Source organism: Lemur catta, chromosome 4, assembly GCF_020740605.2.
Source record: "Lemur catta isolate mLemCat1 chromosome 4, mLemCat1.pri, whole genome shotgun sequence".
Taxonomy (NCBI): domain Eukaryota; kingdom Metazoa; phylum Chordata; class Mammalia; order Primates; family Lemuridae; genus Lemur; species Lemur catta.
Window position 1 is genome coordinate 14,034,093 of NC_059131.1, and position 25,282 is coordinate 14,059,374.

Here is a 25,282-nt window from a genome sequence, read left to right on the forward strand (position 1 = left end):
TATTTCCATGCTTGGGCTCTGCTGAATACAGCTGCTTAACCATTCTACACACGTCTTTCAGCAGACATATGCTGGTGTGCCACTCAGGTCATGGGGTAGGCGTGTGCTTGGTGTCAGCAGATACTGCCAAGTGGATTAACACTCCCTCCGACAGCCTCGGAGAGCTCCAGTCGCTCCACACCTCCTCCAACATGATATCCTCCGTCTCTAAGTCCAGCCTTTCTGGTGGGATGGGGGTGGTGTCTTGCATTGTTAATAAGCTTATAAAGGTTGCTTGACTTTCAGAGCAGGATAGCAGCACCAGCCAGTCACGATGAGCCCCCCAGAGGCAGAGGCCCCCACACTCACAATGAGCCCTGCATGCCAGGCTTCCTCCTGGACCATATAAGAGCACCCAGGGCCAGGCGAGGTGGCTCACGCCTGTAATCCTAGCACTCTGGGAGGCCGCGTTGGGTGGATCGTTTGAGCTCAGGAGTTCGAGACCAGCCTGAGCAAGAGTGAGATCCCATCTCTACTAAAAAAAATAGAAAGAAATTATATGGACAACTAAAAATATATCTAGAAAAAATTAGCCGGGCATGGTGGCGCATGCCTGTAGTCCCAGCTACTCGGGAGGCTGAGGCAGAAGGATCGGTTGAGCCCAGGAGTTGGAGGTTGCTGTGAGCTAGGCTGACGGCACGGCACTCTAACCTGGGCAACAGAGTGAGACCTTGTCTCAAAAAAAAAAAAAAAAAAAAAGAGCACCCAGGGTGGCAAGAAGACAGACAGCTGCCCTACCATGGCAAGAGGTGCCCCACAGGGGTGACCCAGATGTTGGGGGCACAGAGGGCTCGTGTGTCTCTCCCCCAGGTTGAAGTTGAGCAGGCACGGTGTAGAACTGCCAAGGACCTGAGTTGGGGCACTGCACACCCCTCTTTGCACACGCCTCACACAAGTGGGCGTGGCTCAAGGACAGGTGGGCGGGGCAGAGGCGTTGGGGAGTGGGAGGAGGGGAGAGAGCCAGGTGAGAGCTGTTCCCACAGCCGGGAGGAGCTGGCAGGACCCTCCAGCTCCCGCAGCTTTAGGGTCTGTGGGCCCAGAGCAGATTCTCAGTCCTCCAGGCTCTCTGCTCATTCAGCTCCAGGGACGAGGGTTCACCTCCTGCTGGGGCAGCCCATCCCTTCTCTCTGCCAGGTGCCTGGGAGGTGGGAGCATGGTCTGGCCCGGCTCCTCTGCAGGGCAGTTACCTGCAGACCCATCGAAAAGGAGCCTTTTCTCCCGGACACTGTTGTGGGCCCACTGCCTCTGCCTTGACTAGGGCTCAGAGGACACCCTTTTCTGGGGGCTTTTTCCCTTAGGCACGTATCCCTGTGGGGGAGCAAGGTGAGGCGGGGGCACATTTCCAGGCACTGCCAGTTCTGCCTTTATAGTCCCAACCCACCCCAGGCTGTCCTGCGGCTGGGCCCGCCCACCCTCTGCAAGACCTCACCTTCCCCACAGCCCCTCAGGGCACCTGCTCCCTCATGGCAGCTCCACACCCCAGCCCCGTCCCTGCCCGCACCCGCTTGCCCTTCACATCCACGTGGAGCCTCGGACTCCAAGTCCCCACCTTTGCCGAAGCTGTGCCTTCCCTGTTTGAGAGGCTGATTTGAATTTGCCCTTCCAGACCCAGCTTGGCCACCCTCTGGCACCTCTGTGACCTGGACACTGGCCCAGCTGTCACTGACACCTCTCTCATTTGTCTCCCTCGCTCAGCCAGCTCCCTGAGAGCAGGGAGCAGAATAGAAGTCCAGGGTCTTTACTCTGGCTGTGGAAACACATCCAGAGTACAACCCCAGAGGCAAACGCGGCACAAAATGCAATTTAAAACACGCTGCAAATTGAGAGCACAACACAATCTAAGAGAAGATGGCTCATTTGTTTGAAAAATAGCTTGAAAGATTGAAAATAGCTAGATTGTCCTAGTGGACAATCCAGTGAGCCCCCCACGCCCACACAGCGTACACACACACTCCCACACCCAGGCCGTGCAGGGGAGGAAAAAATGAAGTAGAGCCCAGTTGTTCCCCTGCGGGCAGAGAACACGAAAAAGGGAAGGAAAGGGGGAGGAGGTTTGGGACACAGACGGCAGGTGAGCCTGAGGGGAGGTTGGGGCAGGCGCGTCCAGGGGACTCCAGATGACCTTCAAACGCCCGCATGTCAGCTTCTTTACTGTTAGCCTCAAACAAGCAGCAAAGTCTGTTTGAGGCACAGCCCCGTCCTGGTGGTGCCCTGGGGTGGGGGGACCCAGGGCAGGAAAGCAGGGCAAGAGAGGGCTTAAGGATGAGCAGGACCAAGAGGTGGGATGGGGGTGGGGGGTTCATCAATTTGGCTATAACAGGAGCAGGTGGGCCAGGGGGCTGAGTCTTGGAACCTTGTAGGTCTCATGTGGAGGGGACACTATTAATAAAAGTATTAATGTCTAGGGGCTAATTCCACAACTGGGACCTCACTATCCAGCCCAGGGAAGTGGTAGAAAACAGGCACTCGGTGTTTTCAGTGTTTGTTGAGTGAATGAATGACCTGAAGGACTTCATCTCTACCTTCAACCCCTTTGGAGCACAATGTGTGACAGGGAAGAGAATTCTCCACCCTGCCAAGCTGCCTGGGGCCTGCAGTCCCTGCCCTAGCAGCAGCTGCAGAGGCCAGGAAGGAATGGTCCCTCGTGCTCTGCACCACCTAGCACACGCCTGGGGTGTGGGGTCAGGGGCTGACCTGCACCAGGGCCAGAGAGCGGATGAGACTGAGTGCGGGAAGGCAGCTAGATGGCCTAGAACACTGGGGGCCCCTGCAGCACACGGCGCACTGTGCTTCCTCAGCCCCCAGCTCGCCCGCGCTGTTTTCCCTCATGTGCAGATGACTTTAGACCTTTGACCTTTGGCATGTAAGACTGCTTGCTAGTGAGTTTTCAGGAATCACACAACGATGAGCAACCAGGATAGCAAATGTTAGTCAGTAGGGAGCCCCTTGTGCCCTTGAAGAAGTAAATGATGTAGGGTCCCACCCCAAGGTGACAGGGCAGGACATCGCCAGGCCAAGAAGAGATTCAACCACCACCACAGCAGCTGTTGCCCAAAATGACAAGTACCATTTATTGCAGTTACATGAATGGGCCCAGCCAAAGGCTTGGGCGCCGTCCCACGGACCACCAGATGAGCACGGTCACAAAACCCTCCCCCCACCTGCAAGCCATGTCCAGTCATACACTCCGGGCAGAAAGTCCCAGTATCGAGCACCAGTGCATAGGTTCCCTTGCTTGGCAGTGCGTCTCTGATACACAGACCAGCCCACAGAGCTGCTGGAACGTTGTCAAATTAAATAAGCAAGTGCAGGAGTTCCTGGGAGCCCTGGGCTGGGGGTCTCTGGTCCCTGCGGAAGCGCGGGAGGAGGGCTGTCCAAAGTGTGTGCGAGGCAGGCCTGGGTGCCACATCTCCACCGGGGCCAGCAGCCTCGGGCCGGGCTGGGCCGTCCACCTTCTTCAGCCGTGGAAAAGACGGGGATTCGAGCCCAGAAACACAGAAGCTGACATCAGGCCTTATAAAACCTTGGCCGAACCTACCGACCTCCAGAAGAATTTCAGCCAAAATAAAAAGACAAATAAACCAGAGGGACTCTAGACTCGGGATCCCTCCATGTGGGAAAGGTGAAGGCACAGAGATGCCAGCCACGTTCCCCAGTACGTTGGTGTTTGCAGAAAAGGCCAGTCACGTCCACACATGACACAGAGCAAAGAAGCAAAAAGGCAGTAGAGTTCACAGGGCCACTTTATATTAAAGTTTATTACATTTGGAAAATCTACTGTACAGGGAAAAACCCATTGGATTAAGTAGAGTTTTGCCAAAAGCAAAAAACTATTACTCTTTGGAAAACATTCCTGATTCCAGCCCAGGGCAGGGCCACAGGAGCTAAGGGTGACCCTGGTCCTTGATGGAGGCGTGCGCCGTCAGCTGTGCTCAAGATGCCCTTTGTCAACTGCCAGGGGGAAGCATCCCCCCTGGGCGGGGCCAAACACAGGAGGGGTGAGGTCTGCAAGAGAGTCTCCGGGCCACAGCCACCCGCTCCCTGGCCCCAGGGTCCTCTCTCCATCTGCGGTGTGAGCCGCCAGCATTCACGTCACACAGGCTCCTCCAATGTCACGGCAGCACCAGCCACAGTATGGCCGTGAGCTCAAGGTCACAGGCGTGACTGCTCAAGAGCAGTGGCAGCACCATGGCAGCCTGGACTGGCCAGCCTGCCCACAGGCCACCAAAAATGGGGCCACCAGACAGACAGTCCATACCCTGTTGCACACATGAGCGACACACTCAGAGACAACACACAAACTAAGCCTATATTTTGGCTTCCAGATTTGGTTCTCCTAGTTTAAAAAACAAAAACAAAAACAAGTTTTCTTAACCCTGATGCTGTCTCCTGACCGTAGATTAGGGAAGCAAGATGGGGGATACCAAGTCAACTTACTTAACTTACCTCAGAAGTAACAAAGTCTACAGGGGCTATGAACAAAGAAACTAGAGGAAACATGTGCAAAAACAAGTTGATATCTAAGTTAGACTTCCCCACGGAACAGCGAGAGTTCTGATGGAGCCCTGAACTCCTCTCCCCGGCACTCAGCGGTCAAGGCCCCCGGACTGTTGGTTCTACAGTAAGTGCTCTAGAAGTGTCAGCCCGAGGGCTCCGCCCACAGAGGGCCCTCCAGGTCCAAAGCGGTTGGGTCCCCTTTCTCTCCAGAGCTGGGCCTGGGGAGGGGCTGCTCCAGTTTGGGGAAAACGAGTCAGAACGGTGCGATGCCAGGCGTTGGCCTGGTGGAAAGGTCATAGGCGAGAAACCCTCTGCGCCCCAAGTCTGCAGGCGGAAGTCAGAGAAGCAGAGTGAAGCTCCCCGCACACCCCAGGACTCCGTGGGCAGGGAGCGGCCAGCGGGGCCGGAGTGCTGGGGGGGGGTGGCATGGTGACAGGGGGCCAGGGCCTGCAGTTCTTCACGGAAGAGAAAAGTGGGGGCCTAGTGAGTGGTGGGGGAGGGGGAGGACGGTGCCCCCATCAGGCGTAGAACTCCTCCTGCTTGGTGGGCTTCTGGTAGGCCCCGCCGTTGGCTTGCTTCGGCTCCTCCAGGGAGTAGCTGCCCTCGTCCTTCTTCTTCATGCGGTACAGCACAAAGCCCACCAGGCACACGGCGAAGATGAGCCCCACCAGGCCTCCGGCGATGACCCCTAGGGTGGGTGGACAGGGGCCAACTCAGCTCTCAGCTCCTGGGGCTCCGCGCAGTCCCTCCCCAACCAGGCAGCCTCAGAGGTGGCCTTGGCTCTGCTCAGAGCCCCACCCCAAGGGCTAAAGACGGCCGCCCCCACCCCAGGGTAGGAGTTTGCCCCCCCTCAACCTGAGAGCAAACTCACCTCCCAGCACCTCCTTCCTGTCCAGGAGGCCCTGCGAGGCCCCTGTGGCCCCCTGATCCACTGGGGGCTGATTCCGGTGGTCAGGCTCGATGGCCACCCCGACTGTGTTCTCCCCGGAAGTTTCAAAGGTGAAGTCCTGTGGAAGGCAGGGCAGGTCAGGGGGCTGGGCCACCGCAGGCAGCAGCATCCAGCCCTGTGGCCAGTGCCTGCCTGTGATCTCCCCTGCCACCTGCTCAGAAGCACCCAGATCCCACCTCTGCGACCCAAAGCCCGGCCCTCTGGCCATATCACACTGGACCCTGGTTGGACCGTGGCACAGATATCACGAAAACTGATACAATGCACACATTTTTTATACGGAAATAAGTAGGCTTATTTTAGTATAATGTGTAAAATTCCCATGATGCTATAAAATGAAAAATAAGACTTGGTATTAATAGAATTTTCATCCTTGCAGCAGGGGCCTCAACTAAGTTTGGGAAGCCCTCCCTTGGGTGATTTTTAAGGAATCTGTTGTTCCGATCTCACGAGTAGCCTGTCTTGCTCTTTGCAAGGCCCTGGGGGCAGGGGAAGGTGGGCCCCCATGCTCACAGGGCACAGGGTGTTGGGCTTGCCGGGTGTCAGGCACCGGGGGCCACCCAATGTCTCAAGAAAGGCAGAGGCCGCTCACCTGCTCCCCTGAGCCCTCTCCTGCCGGGAGCTGATTGGAGGCTCCATCCTCAGCAGCCGTCTCGGTGGGAAAGGACCCTCCATCCTCTACGCTGGGAATGTGAGGGTCGGCTTGGCCAGGTCCTGTGGGAGCTGAGGTCTCATGGTGGCCAGGCTGCATGTCCCTGTGGGGGTGGGAGGTGGCAGGTGCCTGGGCGGTGGTGGCTCTGGCTGTTGTGGCCCGATGGGTGGTTGAGAGCTGCGTGGTCTCCCTGGGTGGGAGGGTGGCCTCCTGCTCCTGGGCGGTGAGGCCAGGCTCCGCTTCTGCCAAGACTACAGCCTCTCCCTCCTCGGGCCCCCCTCCAGTCAGCAGGATGGATGTGAAGGTGGCTGTGCCCTCTGGGCCAGTGGGCTCGGGAGCCATGGGCGTGGTTGTCAGGAGCCACATGTCCTTCCAGGTGGAGGGGGTCTGCTGTGACAAGGTGCTGTCTTGAAAAGCACCTGCAGGGCCAGAAGCAGAGCATGTCAGTGTGGGGGAGGCCCCAGGACACCCAGACCAGCCGGGCTCCGGCTGCGAGGGAGGCTCTGACTCCCAGACCAGCAAGGAGAGCAACCCGCCCTCCCCCAGAGAAGCTGTGCCCTGGGATGGAGCTAGCTGAGGCTGAACTTGACTTGGAAAATGAACACGCAGAGCCACCTTTCCCACCGCACATGCCCGGGGCGGCCTGGTTCCCAGAGCCAGGACAAAGGTGCCAAGGCCATCAGGAAAGGAGCTTTCCTGCAGCAACGGGGGTGGGGGTGGCATCTGTTAGGGGCTGACTGCCTAATCCCTGGTGCATACGGCTCTCTGGCCCCTCCCTGCCCGGAAAGGCTCCTGCTCCCAAGAACAGATGCCGTATCCCACCTTGCGCCTCTCAGGCCTCTGCCTAGACCACTCCCCCACGGATGGCCTCAGCGTGCCCCCCTCAGCTCTCACCCCTCTTCCAAGGTTCCCTCAAGAGCCACCTCCTCTGGGAGCCCTCCCTGACTACCTCCAGCTCAGAAACTCCTCTCATCCATGAAAAGGGGAAACTGGGAAGGGAACGTGGACAGAAAAGCTACTGCCCAGCAGGCTCTGTGCTGCCCTATAGCTCCAAACAACCTTATCAGGTCAAGGTACTATTCCCATTTTACAGATGAGAAAACAGGCGCTCGGAGAAGTCGAGTAACCTTCCAAAGGTGGCCTAGCGAGAGAACACGAGCCTGTGTGCAGCAGGCAGGCCTGGGGCCTCCGGGGAACTACAGCCCTAGCTTCACCTCTGAGCGTGTTTTCTCCCCAACAGGCGTCTCTGTGCAGCACGGACCCCATTCTTTTGCTCGGCATCACCCTTCAGACCCAGCCGGACAGGGACAGGGCGGGGTGCCCTCAGGAACTGCTCAGTAATTAAGCACAGGCAATCGCCTGGCCGCTGCCCCCAGCCACGGCCTGTTAGCCTCACCTGCGCCTGAGCCGGAAAAGTTGTCAGAGTCATCCCCAGAACCGTCCTGATCTTCAGGGGGCACATTTGTGGCCACAATTTGCTGAAAAAGGATCAGAAAAAGGTGTGAGTGGAGGCGGGGGGGGCCCTGCCGTGCCCGGGTCCCCATCCTAGACAGCCGAGTGAGCTCACCCCGGCCTGCACAGCACAGGTGCACGGGCAGGAAGCCCACTCGTGTGGCTCTGGGACCCTCAGCTCTGGGCGGCCCTTTGGGGCCTCACACCCTCCTGCTGCTACAACACAGGTGGGTGCAGGGTGCAGGGATGCACGAGAGGGGAGGGAGCCCCAGACCTCCCGGAGGGCAGACAAACACTGTTACTGGGAGCACAGGCTGGGGGCCCCATGGGACTCCATCAGCCCACCCCACACTGAGAATCAGGTCTTGGGGGCTGTTGGCCATGGAGCTCTAGGGGCCAAGATTGCTGATGCTGCCCTTCTGAGGGGCTTTCAAGAGCCCCTTAGGACAATCCCACAACAACGTGGATCCAGAGAGACTGCCTCCAGGCATGCTGGACACCAGGGTGTGGACCCCAAGGGCCACGCTGCCCACATGGGGCAGCCCCAGGCCTGGCCATGATGCTCCTCCCACACCCAGCCCAGGCCCCCATCCACAATAGGGACTGGGGCCAAGCCCTCTGGCCAGAGTATTGTCCTCCTCAGGGAAGGAAGGACAGGGTAGCCACGAGGCTCATCTGGAAGGGGCTCTGCACCAAGCCTCTAGTAAATGAGCTGTGGGCCTGGGATGGACCCTGTTTGCAAATGACAGCCCCAGGAATGCCACCAGCGTGGCCCAGCTCCAAGAGGCTGAGTGCAAACCCATGCCCAGTTCATGAGGCAGGGACTGTGAGGAGACAGAACATGCCACGCACCGTGAGCAGGCCTGTGCAGAAACCCTGGGGGTGCAGGGAGAAAGTCAGGACCACCTCTGCCCCCAACCCTGGTCCCAGCATGGCAAGTGGGGAAAGGAAGACCCAGCAGCCAGGTGGCAGGAAGGGTGGCGTTGAGAGTTCGGTTCAGCAGCAAGGCTTTGACCCAAACAACCCCACCTGCTATACCACCCATCTTGAGGGTCCCAGTGCCAGGGACCAGAACAAAGAATGAATGAAGCAGCAGAACACAGCTCAGCACACGGGCTTCACAGACCCCTGACCCCCACCACTGACTAGTCATGTGACCCTGGGGATGTCTGAGCCTCTTATGGCCTCAGTCTCCTCATCTGTAAATTAAGGATGATAGTAACACCTACACTCCATGACTGGTGCAGATGTTCCATGAGGTTATGCAAGCAAAGATCCTAACAGAGCCTGGCACACAGCAAGTGCCCACAAACAAAGGCCACTGCTCTGACCAGGGAGCGAGAGCCACTCAGCCTGGGGAACAGGGATTCTGGGGCACACGGCAGCCTCAGATGCCAGCAGGCCTGTCTAAGAGGGTGGGACAGAGGTGGACAGGGTTTCATGAGACGAGGGGGCAGGTGGGAGCCAGTTCATCAGCAGCCTCTGCACAGACCTGTCAGAGGGGCCTGCCTAAGGCTGGGCTCCAAGGGAACAGGGCCGCCTCGGCCCACGAGGCCTTGCCAAGCCCTGGGCACAGGCCCATGGGCCTCACTCTTGAGTAGAGCAGGGAGGGACAGACATGACCTTTGGCCTCCTGAGACAGCCTTGGAAGCTCCCCATCTCAGGGCCCAGGTCTCAGGGACATACGAGACACGTGTAGAAACTGCAAGACTAGAAATAACACTGAACTTCCTTTGAAAGTACAAAAGCAAAACTGTACCCCCCCCGCCCCACCAAGAGTAAGGTTTTGACCTTAGAAGGGCCTTTCACGGCCCATCTACAATGAATAGTCACATCCCTCTCAAGAACAGGTGGGCTCAGCTTGGAGCCCACCTCAGGCTGCCTGGGAAGGCAAAAAGTAAACCAGCCTTGAACCTCTGTAAGTCCCAGGAAAATCAGCTGTTCTTGTAACAAATCAACAACCTTATGGTGCAAGGTCTACCTTGCCCCCGCCCCACCCACAGTGCAGACACCGATTGGAAAGCCCAAAGCCGGAAGGCTTGGCTGCCCTGGAGGTTGGGGGATCCTGGAACACACGCATGGAGTCTGGGGAGCAGGGACTAAGAGGGGAATGGTCAGTCCGTTTCCGTTTCAGCCACACTGGGCTCCTCCTGGCCACACCCTGGGCAGGGTGGGGATCATCCCAGAAGGAGGGTGTGACGGTGCGAGGCCTTTGCTGAGATGGGAAACACTTTCCACCCATTACCCTTTGATTCCTACAGTTCACCTGCAGGTGAGGCGGCAGGACTGGGCTGAGCATCGCTGGCAGACAGGAACAGAGCCTCAGGAAGGGTGAGGCCTCAGGCCTCCTCTCCTGCCATCCCTACCTCCCTGTCCCCAGCCCTGAAGGACCACCTGACCCGGCTGAGCCCATGAGTGCAATTCCCAGAGCCCTAGCCCAGTGCTGAAGGTACCGAGGTGCCGGCCCATGCTTGAGAGATGGAGCGAGAAGGGTGAGGACCAGAACAGGGCCAGGGCTGCCAGGGGCTGAGAGCCTTCATCACCCGCCGCCAGCACACTGGAGTCTGTGGGCAGAGGGCTGGCACAGAACCTTCCGGAAGGCAGCCTCAAGCCAAGTCCTGCCAGCTTCCAGCCCCACACTGGTCATAAGGAGGGCCACCCTCCTTGGCAACCTCCGTCTCAGCAGAGCCCCTTGCCAGGCTGGCCCTGGGGCTGAAGGGCGAGGTGTATTGCTGCACCTGTCTGAGACATCGTGGGCATAAAAGCTCCTCGGCTGTGTCACAAACCCAGCTATCAAGTGGGCATCTCCAGGGGGTTCAAGTGAGGATGGTAGCACCAGTTGATAACTAGAAGGGTCGTCTGTCTGCCACCCACCCTGACCCCATCAACCTGCGACCACCAGGTCCAAAGACCTATGGTTTCCAACCCAAAACTGAATCACTAACATGTGTGTCACCTGCTGCTTGGCTTGAGTGACAGATAAAACACAATTCCCTTAAAAAGCACTACTGACTTCACAGGCCGTGTTGCTTTTGCCAGCACATTCTACATGTACAATAGGTCATGGAATTTTGATATTTAATAGGTCTTCAACTTCAAATATCTGGGGACTTCAAAATCTTCCACTTCAAAAATTGTCCATGGACTTTGGGGAAAAAAGAGGGTAAGAAAATCTGGTCCCAGGCCTGGCAGAGCTCCCAGCCCCCAGGACACACAGCCCAGTCCCTATTCCAGTGACGGAGGCTGGGCTACAGAGGGCCTCCCTACGGGGGGTGCTAGGGCCGGGCCTTGAAGCCCCCAGCCAGGCCCAGGAGAGGACAGCGCTAGCCCCGGGACAGTGGCTCGGCCATGCTGGGTCTCTGACACGCAGCCTTTGCACGGCAGAGAGGAAAGGGAGGCTGTAACTGCTCCGTGTGCTCATGAAAGCCCTGGCTTCTATGGGTGGGAGCAGAGTCTCTGAAGTCCCATTAGTCACAACCAGACAGAAAGAGCTGCCCCTTATCCAAGGAGCTGGGTCACAGCCCGGATCCCAGGCCTTGGTGCTAGCTCTGGGGCTGGTAGACAGGAGGGTCCCAGACCTATCCCAGGAGCCCAAGCTGCCAGGTCAAAGGCAGCAGGGCCCCACAGTCACACCAGGACCAACACTCGTCACCCCATCCCGTGGAGATCCCATGCAACAACAAACATCCTCAGAAGCTTAAAACAGATTCGAGATGATTTAGAAATCTTTACCCCCCTCAGCTTCTTGGTCAGATCTATGATCCAAGGGAAACGGCTGACTCTCTCCTCCCCAGACCTCACGACTCCTGGGGCTGAGGCTTCTGAGCTGCAGAACCCCAGCCTTCTCCCCCACACTCCACTTCAAGATGCCACACTGGCCGAAGGTGACGTACAAACCATGACCTACATCCAGGCCAGGGGCTCTCAGCTTCAGGGTCTCCAGGAATCACCGGCAGACCGTGACAAAGGAAGTCTTCTGAGGTCCGGCCCAGAGGCTGACTGGCGCGCTTAGCAAGCTCCCAGGTCCTGCAGGCCGTCCCTAGAACGGACTTTGAGAACTACGGTCTAGAGAGGAAAAGGCCTCCCCAGGAGTGAATGGGCAAGACCCCCACTCCGGTCCCTCAACTGAGTCCAGAGTTCAAACACAAGGGACTGAATAGCAACAGAGCCCCGTGAACAAGCTCTAGTGGCAAAAGGACTGGGGAAGGCTCTGGCACGTCCTCCCTACATTTCCAATGCGTCCACTCCCGCAGCCAGTACACCATGGTGCTAGCCCAGCCTCCTCCCGGAGGAGCCGAGGGATCTGCCAAACTTCCAGAGGCGCCAGCCTGCTCCATTCCTAGCAGTGCAAGAACCGGGTCATGAAGAAAAGTCGGAGCATCTGCCTGAAGCTGGGCTGAGACCCCACCCACCACCTTCCTCAGCTGGCCCGAGGCCACAGCTGGCACACTCAGCAAGGAGAACTGCCAGGCTGGGCCCACAGGTGGAGGCTGGGAAGGCAGCACAGGCCGCAGGGCCTCGGTGTGCAATTTCAGGGGTGCCAGTGAGGGGCTGGGGAGGGAATGCTGCAAAAATGCAGTGTGGCCTGTGACCACCTTCCCTCTGTGGGGAGCCACTCGGCCCTCTCCATTAGCCCTGACTACGCACTGACCAGGCGGGTCAGACCCAAAGCACCTCGGAGCAAGGGTCTCAGGGCAAGGGCCAGATCCCGCTCCCGGCCCCCATGCTGGGTGACTAGGGCAGCTCTCTGACTCTCTCTGGACCTGTCCCCCACCTGGACAATGGAAAGGGCTTGGCTGGCTAACCCTAAACTCCCTTAAGGCTCTGACAGGCTAGGCTGGGGGGTGTGGGGTGATAAGGAGGCCACAGACCCATGCAGGGGGAGTGGGTGGGAGGGGCCGGCCGCAGCCCAGCGCCCAAGAGACACTGAGCTCCCACCTGCCCCTGTTTGTGCAGGTGGTGGTGGGCGCATCACTGCTCTCCGAAGGCTTGTTTCCTAGCTCCACGGCCTGCCAGGGAGGGCTGCTGAGGTTGGGCCTCAGGACCCTGAAATCTCCTCGCTGGAGCCACTCCCAGGAGGGAGGAGTCCCTGGGGGCCTCGAGGCAGCATCAGCATTTCCGGGGACAGGCACCGTGATTTATCAGCTCACTGACTCTCTACCGAGAACAAGGCAAGCTGGGACCTGCTGGGGGCAGGACAGGCAGGGAGTGATGGGCTCGGCCCAGGACAGGAGGGGACAGAACGGGCAGGCCAAGGAGGTTCCTATGGCCTTCAGCCCTGAGGGCACCTGCCAGACTCCCCGCCCCACAGCTCCCCCACCCCCTCAGCAGTTCCCACCCTGGCACCTCGAGGGGGGGTGGGGTTCCAGGGCAGGGCCTCAGGTGGAGGGACCCCGGCATTGTGTTTGGCTTTAAAGACCCCTTTCCAGTAGCATTTTCAATTTAGTGTAATGTCAGGGCTTCACAGATGGGAAATCGAGGTCAAGGTCACATCAGGAGCCTCACGGCCCGGGGTCTGCTTGGAGTAGCCCAGGGGCCGGGGATGCTTGTTGAGAGGGGGGGAACCTAGTAGCCCAACGCCAGCCCCGATGCCCAAGCCAGGTCGGTGTTTCCGCCAGCAGGCGCCCCGCGTGCCAGGACTAGTCTCAGAACGGGCGGGCGGAGGGCTGGGTGTGGAGCCGCAGAGCTGGAAGACCAGTTCCTCTGCTTTTCCCCACTTGCCAGAACCTGGGCCGGGCAGGGCAAGACTGCACGCGGGCGCTGGGCAAGGCCGCCCAGCCCCAGCACCGCCAGCCTCGGCACCTGGTGCTGTTCTGGGAGCCAGACAGGGGGTCTGTCCCCCAAGGCTCACCAACACCCCCTCCTCAGGGACCCACAGCACTGCCCAAAGGGTGGCCAAGGGAAATGATCAGACCCAGCATGGGGAACCCTGGCTCCATTCTGGGCTCTTTTCCTAAATTACTGGAAAACCTTGCCTCAGGTTGCCCATCTATACAATGGGGGTTTGGCCAAAATGGTGGCAAGAGGGCTCCTAAGCCCAAGTCTGTGGCTCTCTGGTTGGGGAGTCAGGGCTTGCCCTCTAGGGGCAGCCAGACACAGGGGCCACAGCAGGCTGCCCACCCGAAGGGTGGCGCAGCACAACTTGGGCAGACCCATGAGTAGGGGCAGGGACACTGGTTCGAACGGACTCGATATCATCATTGCCACCTTCCCAAGGGGAGTCGTGGCCTAGGCAGGATGCTGCCGATATCCCAAACCAAGGTGACTCTGGGACAGAGTGGGCAGACAATGCCTCCAGAGCACTGCCCCTCCCCCAGCCCTGGCTGCTCCCTGCAGGGCTCTCCCCCTCATGGTCCCCCTCACTGTCCCCCTCCCCAAACTGGTCCCCAGGAGGTCCCCTAGAACTGCAGTCCTACAGGCTTGGGGGTCTGACACCTCTGGCATATGGACTTCTAGTGACACCCTCCCCCTGCACTGGCTAAATAAAGTGTCCCCAAGTTTCACAGAGGCAGAAACTGCAGCTTTTGACACACCTGCAGCCACCCAGGGCACCAGCTGTGTGTTTATGGGGGGAGGGGGCACTTGCTCCAAGTTTATCACCAAAATCTCTCCCATCAGTGTTCCTGTCATCACATACTATCCCCTTGAAAAGGAAAATGCCTCTAAGAAGGTGAAGGGGTACTAGTCACTCACAGTATAGCATAAATTAGTTCCATGTGGGGGAGGGGCTATTTCTGGAACTGGGGCGCTGGGGGTGGGTAGGAGCTTCAGGAGATGAGAAAGGATGATAAAAGGGAGGCTGGAAGGTGCCAAGAGCAAATTTCTTAACCTTTGTCAGGATGTGGATACCAGCAATGCCATACCCAGGAAAGGAAGACTAAATTCCCTTTGTTCCTCCTTTGAGCCACAGATGTACATGGCTTCTCCTCCCACAGACAGAAGAACAATGGCCTAGCCTGGGAACCTGCCTCTCAGCAGTACAATTCGGGCTGAGTGGGCACTGAGGCCACTGGGAAGCCGAGACAGGGACACAGGAAGGGCAGAGTATCCTTGAAGGGGTCCCAGGGGTCCCAAGGGAGGGTGGGGCTGGTACCTTCTGGCCTGGGTGATGGAAGACGGCTTTCTGTGAAGGCTGTGTCTGAAGAGGCTGGCCCACTCCTTACAATCATGGTGGGCCCCAGCCCAAGCGGCCTGCCCTCCTCCCGCCCGGCCAGATCTGCACAGCCGCCTCAAACGCACAGCGCAGAGCTCCGGCACCCTCGCAGCCTCTGCTGGCACGAGGCGGCTGGCAGGGAGACTGTGGGTGCAGTCCTGGTGGTAAGGGCTCAGAGTGACCCCAGGGAAGGGAAGTGGCCTCAACACCTTGGCCAGGGCTCAGGGATAGTCAGGGGTGGGAGAAGAATCCAAGCATCTGACCTGGGCTGGGGGTTACTTACAGAATAGAAACAACTGAACTGGGCCTTGAAAAAAATAATGATCACAGTTGATGTTTACTGAGTACTATGTGGCAGGTACTAATCTAAGCACTTTCCCTGAACTTATTTGATGTTCACAACTGCCTTCGATTCTAGTACCACGTCCATCTTACGGATGGGGGCGGTGAGGCAAAGGGAGTATGTCATCTGACTGAGGGCACATGGCCACTGAAGTAGGGGCCAGCGGGCATGCTGTGAGGCGCCCACCGTGGGAGGAAAGCAGCCATCCTTTCCACCGGAGGCAGCACAGGCAAGGGTCCTCCCCGCACCCTGCAGCCTGGCCCAGCGTTGCCGGCCTCCACAGAGAACCCAGCTTCTTCTCCTGGACAAACTGCAGTCTCAAGTTCAGGACACTGGCTACTGTGCCCCACAGCTGGTCCGAGCCCTGACTCAGGTGCCCCGGTGTCTGGGTTACCTGGCCTGCTCCCCTGCTGCCAGCCCAGCCCACACCTCCCCAGGGCAGGAGCAGCCCCTGGCAGGGGCCCAGGCGGAGGAGAGCAAAGTCTGGCCTGCCAGGGAAGGCTTGTGCTTCTGAGAAGGGGCAAAAGCCATGTTTGCAGACCCTGTTACGTCAGGACCGCTGGGGTTGGAGCAGCTCACACCGTGACCACATGCCCGCCGGGTCAGACTGCAGCCTTGCCCCAGTCACGGCAACAGGGTGCTCCCAGGGGCTCCCCGGGCAGCTCAGCCTCGGGGCTCGCCCAGATGTGCTCCCCTTTGCTCTGGGCAAGGAAGGGGCCCCAATCATATCACATGTTACTTCCCTGAATCTCTCCAAAAGCCCTGAGGCAGGATATGAGAAACTCCATTTTATAAATGAGGAAACTGAGGCTTAGAGGTAGGGGAAGAATCGTGCCCAAGACTACACAGGGAGGAAGTGACAAAGCCAGGATGTGATCCAAGTGGGCAGACTCCATGTCCTAGGCCTTTCCCAGCCTCTGCACACCTCTCTGCTGCAGCCCGAATTGGAACGAACCAAAGCAGACTAGCCAGCTAGTTCTGCGTCCCACCGCCCCACCCACCCCAAGGCTTCAGGACCCCAGACTGGAGCCCCTGAAGGCAGGCAGACCCAGCTCAGATGGCTGCCCTTACACGGGGAAGACAGGTGGGCCAGCACGCCCACTGCATGGCCAGCCCCTAGACAAGGCCTGCAAGAATGGTGCTCCTCGACTGGAGGATGAGGGTAGTGGGGGGGGGGGGGGGGTTCTCTGCTCTTCCCACAATCCCCTGAGCCCAGGACACCTCAGTCACTGCTTCAGATTCACAACGGAGAGCGCAGGGGCCAGCTTCCTGGACTTTACAACAAATAGGCCTGGCCCCAGTGAAGATTCCACCTGTGTCGATTCCCCAGCCCCAGGTCCCCTTCAGAGTACCTGTGAGAGTGGGAAGGGGAGATGGGGGGCAGAGCGTGAGGATCTCAGGCAGTCCAGACCCTCCCCCACACCCCATCCTGGAAGAGATATGATCACCATGACAGCAGCATTGCACCCCTGTGGTTTTCTCTGGGAGAAGCTGGAGTGACGTCAGCCTCGATGATGGTCCAGAGGCTCCTGAAACACCCACAGCCTAGGGCCCTGCAAGCCCAAACCTGACCGTCATATCCGTCCGGAACACTCCCGGGATATAGGGCCTCCAAGGCCGCGGAGAGTTTTCTGGGCGGCAGGGATGCAGGGAAGTTGCTGGGGAGTAGAGCCAATGTCACTCTCTGCCCGGCCATGGGACTGACACAGTCTCATCCCCAACTAGGTGAGGTCCCTGGATCATCAGCAGCCACCACTGGCGTCGGTGCCATGGACACAGGAAGGCCAGAGCCCAAGTCCTAAGGGGCTTTCTGGGACCTCCTGGTACCCGGCACATGCCAGATGCCTTGGGTGGCCACAAGCTCCTCAGCCCTCCAGAAGTTCCCTTCTACCTCCCACCCTGGGGGACATGCAATCCTCCCCTACCCACCCAGGCCAGGCACCAGAATCCTGTCTCTCAGGCCTCTGAGTTGCACAGAATGCACCCAAAGTGGGCCAGTGTGGCCACAGAGAGCACCAAGGAGCCCTGCGTGGGAAAGATTGTGAATTTGAGCTAATGTCATGGTGGTGGGAGTTGGTTCTCTCGACATCTTTGGAGATCAATGGTGCCCAAGAGTGGTCCTTCAGTAGGGCTGGCAACTTCTGCAGCTCCTGCTGCCCCACTCAGGGAGACCCCCTACCCTAACACTTCTCACGGCCAGGAAGCAGCTCCATCTTACAGCCCAAGCTCCTGATTTGAAACTGCTGTATTGAGGATCTCTGGGACAAAACCCTTCCTCTGACTGGGAGACCCATGAGGTGCTGAATTATGAACGCCTTCTTCATCGTCACTGCCCCTCTGGCCTATCTGCAGAGCCCAACCCTCCTGTCTAGTAATGGCCACCCTCTCTTTCATGAGTCCCCTGGACCAGGCATGGACCCCTCCCCACTGCGCAGGGCTGTGCACACAGCAAGCGCTCAGGCTCTGGGCTTTAGATCTGGTCAAGCCAGGTAGGGCTCACAACGCCCCTCAGCACTTGAGACAGAACCCTCCTAGGGCAGCAGGAGCCCCACAGACACCCACCAGTCACCCCACACAGCCACAAGAGGCCACACACACCCAAAAGCATGACCTCACCTCTGCTTCCCCACCCCCTACCCCCATTTCACAGATGGGCTCATTGAGGCCAAGAGACACCCACGGACAAAGCCATTCAACAGTACAGAGGCAGGGCCAGGGCTGGAAGCCAGGCCCCCAAGCCCTAGCCTGCGCCTTGCTGTACTCCCCCACCTCGCGCTGGGACACAGTGGGCTCACAGCGGATCAGGGCTGGTTGGGTAAGTCTCCGGGGAGGACCCATGGGCCTGGCACCATGACTCAGCTGATGAGTGGGCCGATGACCACACCCACCTTCCCACTGCCCCAACCTGCCTGAGTGGGCCTCGGGGCAGGTGCCAGGATGCCCCAGAGAGAGATAGTGTGTGTGTGTGTGTGTGTGTGTGTGTGTGTGTATGTGTGTGTGTGTGTGTGTGTTTGTGTGTGTAGAAAACATCATCCACCCCCACCCCGACCTTACTCAGGAGCCTCCATCACCCTGCCTCCCACACTGGGCTCCAATCCAGCCCTCCAAGCAGCCTGCCCTGCCCTCCACCAGCGTGGCCCATCCCACAGATGACCCTCGGGCGGCTAGTTCTCCCTGAGTCCCCAGAGGAATAATGGCAGAGGACCATGAGCCCCCAACAAGTCCTACAGTGCCACCTTCACCTTTCCAGGACAAGGTCTCTGCAACCACATGATTCTCAGAACCAAGGAGGGGAAGGAGACCTTTTGAGCAGATGGGAAAACTGAGGGCCAGAGGGGCAATGGCCTGCGCAGGCAACACAGGGTTGGAGGCTAAGATGGGAGAGGAAGGACAGGTGTCCCGGCTGCCCTTCTCTGCAGGAATAACTTCTATAGACTTCTACAGCCAAAGACCGAGGAATGTCAGAGCTGCAGTTACAAAAGGAAAAGACCCACCAGCAAGGGAGGCAAAGAGGAAGGAGGTTCCTGGCTTCTGAGGAGGAAGGTGCAGCCAGGTGGTGACCAGGCTTCCCAAAAACTGGGACTGCAGCCTGACAACAGCAACACACAGCCTCTGGTGGGGCTGCAACCCTTGGTGAACCACTGGGCAGAGGAGTTGCGCCCAGGGCTGAAGGCCAGAGGAGGCTCATCCTCTACATATAATTAGGCAACCCACAAAGCCATAAATGCCAGGAGGTCCAAGACACTTGAGGGTCTCCCGGTGGGGAGAGGGCCCACGGGCAGAAGGGGACACATCTGGAAGCCTCTGAGTACACAAATCAACAGGAAAGTTCACCAGGCAAAAACCACAGTGGAGGGGCAGGTCTGGCCACCACCCCTTCCCAGCTCCTGGCTCAATGGCCCCTGGCTCAACGGCCCCAAGCCTCAAGATTTCCCTGCAGGCTCCCCTTGCTCTGTAAGCTTGCCTCCACTCTCACAGCCCCACCCAACACGCCTGGCATGACAGGCAGCAGGACACCTTCCGGGGAATGCTCAGACCACCCCCTCCTCTGGGCTCCCACAGCACTGACCACTGGGGAGCTGCTGGTGTGCCTGTCTCAGGTCTGGGAATGCCAGGGACCTTCTCGTACTGCCTCTCCACCCAAATGTAAGCTTCCTGAGGGCAGGCAGGCTTGGTAACATCGTGCAGATAAAGTTGGTCCTTTGGGGAAGGCCATGGAGGGGCTCCCCATGTGCCTGCAGCCAGAAATTGCACAGTTGCTGAAGTGGCCCCAAGCCCAGGGTCTTGCCTCTGTGGCCTCAGCTCCATGGCCTGTGCCCCTGGATACACATACGTCCGCCCTCCCCTGGTGCCTGTCAGGGCACTCATGTCCCACTCAGTGGAAGGTTCCAGAATGCATGTTCCCACCCACAATCCAACCTCTGCTGGAACAACTGAGAGGGAACTGACATGGTACTGACTCTTCAAGGGTACAGGATCCTGGCACCAAAAGCCCCCTTTCCACAGATTCCCTTAATCCTGTTCCTTCTCTCTAGACACACTTAGGCAGGGCCTCGAGGGGCACTTTCAGTCTAATACTCCAAAGTTGGTTGGTGAAAAGAAGACGGCAATCAGGCAACAGTTCAACACTAGAAATCATCTAATGACCAATTCCCCGTGTGGCTGCCCCTTAAGCAGGACCTGGCGTTGGAGGGGACCAGGAGATAAACCTAGCACAGGAGCCAGGAGTCCTGGGTTCTGAGCACCCCACTTGTGTCATAGAGCCTGCCTCCCAGGCTTAAAAAAGAATCTAATAATTCCACAATGTCCGCCCAGTGCATCCTGGGCGCCAACAGGGGTCCAGCTTAAGGGCGCCATCCAAACAGGCTACCCCACACCCAGCCAAAGATCTAAGGGCTTTGCCTGGGCCACAGCCCACACATTCCCCACCGTGCTCTGCTGGGTCTCGCTAGGCTTCCTGTGAAAGGCTCTTGCCTGTCCCTGAGCAGCCATCAAAACCCAATACAAACCCAGAATGTTGCCCAATGCTCATGGTTTGCCCAAAGGCACCGTTCAGGCCAGCTGAGCCCAGCCCTACGCCCTCCCATCCAAAATGCTGACACCCCTGGTTCTCCAGGACGGACCAGCAAACACCCAGCAGGGCCTCTCAGGGTTCAGCCAGCCCCCAAGACCCAGGCTTCTCAAGGGAGACTTGACAGCCCTGTGATGTATTCATGCCTTCACACACACCACACGCACACACACCACATGCTACACGCACAAATCCTGGTTCTGCCACTGCTGTCCCTTGGAGGGGGCTCACCTCCGCAGGGGCCTTAGCTTCCTCATCCACAAGATAGGGCGATAATATACATTGTAAAGGGTTGGGATTAAATAAGAACATAGGAAAGCACTGAGCATGAGATAGCAGGCTCTCTTAATTATATCGACAGCTAACTTTCCTCAGGCACTTTCATCGCAAAGTACTTTCACACATCCATTATGAAACGAATACGCAAATGACAGAATGAGGACAGGGAGAACAGGTATTATGGTGTCCGCTTTACAGATGAGGACAACAAGCCTTGGAAGGACAGTGACTCACCCCAGATTACGAAGTGAATTAGTGGCAGAGTTGAGAATCAGTCCTGGGGCTCTACTTAATCCCAAGCTGTTTTGGGCCTGCCAAATGGTATGGGGTGTAGATTATACAGAAACATGAACTAAAATCCAAATAAAACATATGTGAAGACAGAGACAGGACCAAAGCTGAGAGTAACAGTCAAGGCTAAAGAACTATGGCCCGTGCCTAGTTGGTCTAGGCTACCTGTGACAGGCAAGTCACTTTCAAACCAGGGTGAGGAACTTGGGACGTGGGTGTCTTCGGGTGCTTCCCCCAAGAGATTACTCATCTCTTCACTGAGGGAGGCCTGTAAGTGCCTCACCTTGTCAGCATCTCTTTGTTACTCTAGGTGGGGGTAGGGAGGCAGAGGGGGACAATAAAAACTTCAGATCCCAGGTGAGGCCCACAAAGGACACAAAATCCACATGTCACAGATTATGAACCTGACTCACAGGCAAGACTCTTACTCAGCCTAAAACTCTTGGTTTAAAAGTAATTCTGACCAATCTGATCAGTTTCTTTAGCACTGCTGGAGAAAAGTAACAAATTGGAACCGAACAGAAAAACTGCTTGCTAACCCCAGACACACAAATGTCACTTCTGGCTGCTCTCAGACAGGGATGGACAAAGGAAAAAGATCAGACCAGAACTCAAAACAGGGCAACCTGGGGGTACCAGGCACAGGGGCAAAGTGCTCTTCAGAGCACAGTAAACCCAGGAGACAATGCCGTGTCCAAGCACAACCATGAGGACAACGACCCTGGCATCTAGAGGAGATTAAATCATGCCTGGCATTTTTTTTGTTGATAAAGGAAGGGATATAAATATTTCAGTGAGTCCTGCTGAAGTAAGAGTACTTTTGACGGTAATACGGATTCTTTGCTCACCAAAAAAGCCTGGATACCAAGGACACCTCATTCCCAAGGGATTTCAAGAATCCAAAATTCTGCTGCAGCATAAAAGATTCCTCTATAAAATACTGCAGAAGTCAAGCTTTTCATTAATTCTTTCCAGGCCCGTCTCCTTCCTTACCCCTCTCCCCACCAATCTGTGCTAATGAGGTTCTGTTGGACCCCATCCTGAGCCACAGGTAGAGACTTAAACTGGCTCCACCCTCCCCGTGGAGCTGAAGCCAGGGGTGACATCACTTCTACAAGGCTCTGAGCCCAAGCGGAGGCAGCTAGTGCCTCTCCCCCACCCCCACCCACTCTGCCAGGCCACGGGGAAATGTCTCCACTAGCCCTCATAATTAAGGCAAAAGGGATTTTATGCCTTTCAAGAAAGAGACAAGAGAAAGAGAGAAAAACAGCAAATAACTATTCCAGAACAAGCAATTTTTCTTATATGGCAGAAACAAAAGACCACAGGAAACACACAGATACACACACACAGAGAAATCTTTTTAGACAAACCTGTTTTCGTCTCTTGGGAGCGGTTTTGAGCAAGCTCCTGCCCTGGCAGCCTCCCCTGCCCATTCAGTCAGGCGCCCAGGAGTCACTCCCCCTACCTTGCTGGTCCCCAGGGAGTTCTGACCTGCTTCCCACTGGGGCCAAGGTGAACCACAGGCCAGGTCTCTGCCACCTGTGGGCACCTTCTCCCATTTTAAGCAAATCGCAGCTGCCTTATTTCTTTTAGGGAAGGGGTAAAGGAGGGCTCTGGGAAGGTACTTTAGGCCATATTATGCCCCACCCCCCCCTTAGGCAAACATGGGCATTCACTGTAAGAGGGATAGGGCAGGGCTGGGAAAAAGAAACAAACTAAACTTTATAAAATAAGAAAAAGAAAAGAGAGCACCTAAGCTCCAAGGCGGAGTCTGACCCCAAAGCTCAGCTGGAGCAAACCCTCCTCGGGAAGGCCTCCCTCCCTCCTTTCCCCCTGTAGACCCTCCTGCCTCCTGGGCCTTGTGTCTCCATAAAATGTCAACGTTTCTGGGCAAGAAATAACCCCTCATACTGCAGTATCTGGCCCGACCCAGCCCACAGAAAACTCCAGGAAACTCAGTTCATAGAGAATCCCAAACTCCATCTGCCTCCCAGGGTTAAGGGGCTCTGGGGGATCCAAGCTCACAGGAATGTCTGCCTCACCCAAGGCAGGCACAGGACCCACCAGCCCCCCTGATTCCTGCTGGAAATAGGTGGAGCACCCCACCCTGGCATCCCCTGCTCAGGCCCCATCTTGGGCCTGGAGAGAGCAGAGCAGGGAGGTGATGCCAGGCGGGGCAGGGAGGTAAGCCAAGCGCTCCACTGTCTCCTCCAGAGTCCTAACTGCAATTCCAGGCGCGATCTGAGTCCCGCAGAAACCACAAACCTAAAGAGCAACGTCTCGGACTTGAAAGCCAGGAGTGCACTAGAGACCCGGCTCAGAAATCATATCCCTCCCAGTGGCTCTCCAGATACAGCACCTCACACGCTCCAACTCACTCGCAATTCAACAGGCAGCAGGGACCTCTCCTGGACTTCAAATGTTTGGAAATCCAGGTCACTTGGGAAGCAGGGAAGGCACATTCCACATTAGCCTCAGAAACCACAGTATCCCCTCTTGTGAGCCAGACCCCCATAAAATACCCCAAAGCTCTCGCTAACTGGTAGGTACTATTATAGTGGGCAGCTCTCACAGCAGGTCACTTGTCCAGATGTCACATTAAAAGTGAGGGACCGCGTGCCCACCCCCAGCCCCGGCAACGCTCCTTCCCTGCCCAAGCGCCTCCTTTTGCCAGAGCTGGGGAAATCGAGCTGTCCAGATGTGGTGGCGAGACCGCCACTTCCGGAAGGGGAAGAGCCCCCGGCTCCGCACCTCCCCTCTGCATCCCCAGGGATGGCCGAGAGGCCCGCCAGGAGGACCTCCGGGACTCCAGCGCCGGGTGCGGGAGCTGGGGGTGGACGTGGGCACCCGGCGGCCGGCGCTGACACCTGGCGGCGGCCCAGGTCCCAGACCCCGTCAAGGGGCCGCGCTGCGGGGCGGTTCCCAGGAAGGGTTACAGGGGCCGAGAACAAAGCGCCCCCATTGGGGAAGGCGGGCTAGCGGACGGCGGTTGGGGCGGGAGATTCACTTTCTGGGGACCCTCAGGCCGCTCTTTTTCGGCCACGTCCCTCTTTAAAGGAGAATGACCCCCGCCAAAAGTGGATGCTGCATGCTACGCAAAGGCCTCCCCCAGCCTCGAGCTCCACATTTGTCCCTCTTTCTCCCCAGCTCTCCTGGGCGGGCCAAGGGACCCGCCTTCCCTCCGCGCGGCTTCAGCACAAAGCCGAGCCAGGGAGGGGGAGGCCATTCCCGGGTCCACTCGCGTGGAAGGCGCCCCTGCGCCTCGGCCGTGCCCGGCACGGGAACGCGCCCTCCGGGGCCAGCTCAACTTCAGTAGCCCAGAAGTTGGGCTCGTCCGGGTCTCTAGCGTTCCGAGGCCAACTTCCCGGAACCTCCCGCTGCCGGCTCGGCCCGGCTCACCTTCAGCACCCAACTGAAAGCTCCAGGGCCCCGCGGCCGCCCGCATACCCCACGCAGCCCTGGCCGGGCTCCCTGGGCCAACGCGCCCGCCCGCTCCCGCGCCGCCTGCGCTGCGCCCAAACTTGCCTCCGCGCAAAGGGGCCGGGCGCCCGGGATCGACGGCGCTTGGGGCGCAAGCCCGCGGGTCTGGTTTGAATTAGGGTCTGCGGGAGGGGCGCTGTGGCAGCGGTCACTGCATCCCCTGGGTCACCGGCGGGGCCCAGCCGCCGCGGTGGCCCTGGCGAGGGGGGTGGGAGCGGACGACCCCGGGCGCCGCGGCGGGCTGGCGGGCTCCGACACATGTGGAGACGTTTTACATAATTGAGCGCGGAGCCCGGGCGCCCTAGCCCCCCGCCCCGAGCAGCGGGACCCGGGCGGCGCCCACCGACAGCGGAGAGAATTGGGGTGGAGCCCTGGTTTCGGGGCTCACCGTCCCCCGGCCCGCTGGACTAGCGCGGGAAGAAGGGAGGTCCCCGCTACCCCTCCCCCTCCACGTGCCGCTGCCGGCATCGGCCGGTGGCTCGCCCCGGCTTCCCGCCGCCTCCCAGCCCGGCCCGGGCCGCACTCACCGGGAGGGCCGGCTGCAGGCGCAGCGCCAGCGCGCAAAGCCAGAGGCAGAGCGCCGCGCGCTTCATGCTGCCCGGACCGGCGGCTGGAGCTCGGCGGGCTGCGCGGGTCGGGGCTGCGGGCCGGCTCCGCGGGTTGCGCTGCGCGATGCTCCCTCGGGCGCCTGCCCAGCGCTCTGCTGTCCTAGGCGAGGGCTTCGGGGTGCCCCGGCTGGAGTCCGCTCTCTACTGCCGGATTCCTCTGCGCTCGGATCGGGTCCGGTCCGCACCTCTCCCGCCGAGCTCCGCCTTATAATAAACCCAGAGGCCCTTAGCCGTTGCAAAAACTAGCCCCCCACCCCCAGCTCCGCCAGGTCTAGAGGCCAGCCCCAGTCCCCACCCCCCAGAACCCCGCCCCCTGAGCCACCAAGCCGGGCCCGGCCCCTTGGAACGCCCCACCCCCGGCCAAGCCCCGCCCCGCCCGCCCCCTAGGGTCCGAGCCTGCCCCGCTCCCGCCGGGTAGAGGCTGAGCTTCGCCGCCTTCGGGAGCCGAGGTGCCCGCAAGCTGTG

The 25,282-nt window shown here is 58.6% G+C and overlaps 1 protein-coding gene across 1 annotated transcript; it reads right to left on the bottom strand.

Moving 5' to 3' along the window:
- Positions 1–3,086: 3,086 nt before the first annotated feature.
- SDC1 (syndecan 1) lies at positions 3,087–25,067 on the bottom strand. The gene is made up of 5 exons (XM_045549090.1): positions 24,737–25,067; positions 7,534–7,615; positions 6,078–6,556; positions 5,408–5,543; positions 3,087–5,224 (listed from the first exon to the last, which is right to left on the bottom strand). The coding sequence occupies exons 1-5, from the start codon at positions 24,800–24,802 to the stop codon at positions 5,055–5,057; spliced, it is 933 nt and encodes a 310-aa protein (XP_045405046.1). The 5' UTR covers positions 24,803–25,067; the 3' UTR covers positions 3,087–5,054.
- Between the last annotated feature and the right edge of the window lie 215 nt (positions 25,068–25,282).

What these genes read in the sequence shown, in the direction of transcription:
- SDC1 (XM_045549090.1), bottom strand. Translation starts at nt 24,802, where the DNA reads ATGAAGCGCGCGGCGCTCTGCCTCTGGCTTTGCGCGCTGGCGCTGCGC. An exon ending in GCCTGCAGCCGGCCCTCCCG is followed by an intron (nt 7,616 to 24,736) that starts GTGAGTGCGGCC and finishes ATCCTTTTTCAG; the next exon opens with CAAATTGTGGCCACAAATGT. An exon ending in CAGGAAGGAGGTGCTGGGAG is followed by an intron (nt 5,225 to 5,407) that starts GTGAGTTTGCTC and finishes CACCCACCCTAG; the next exon opens with GGGTCATCGCCGGAGGCCTG.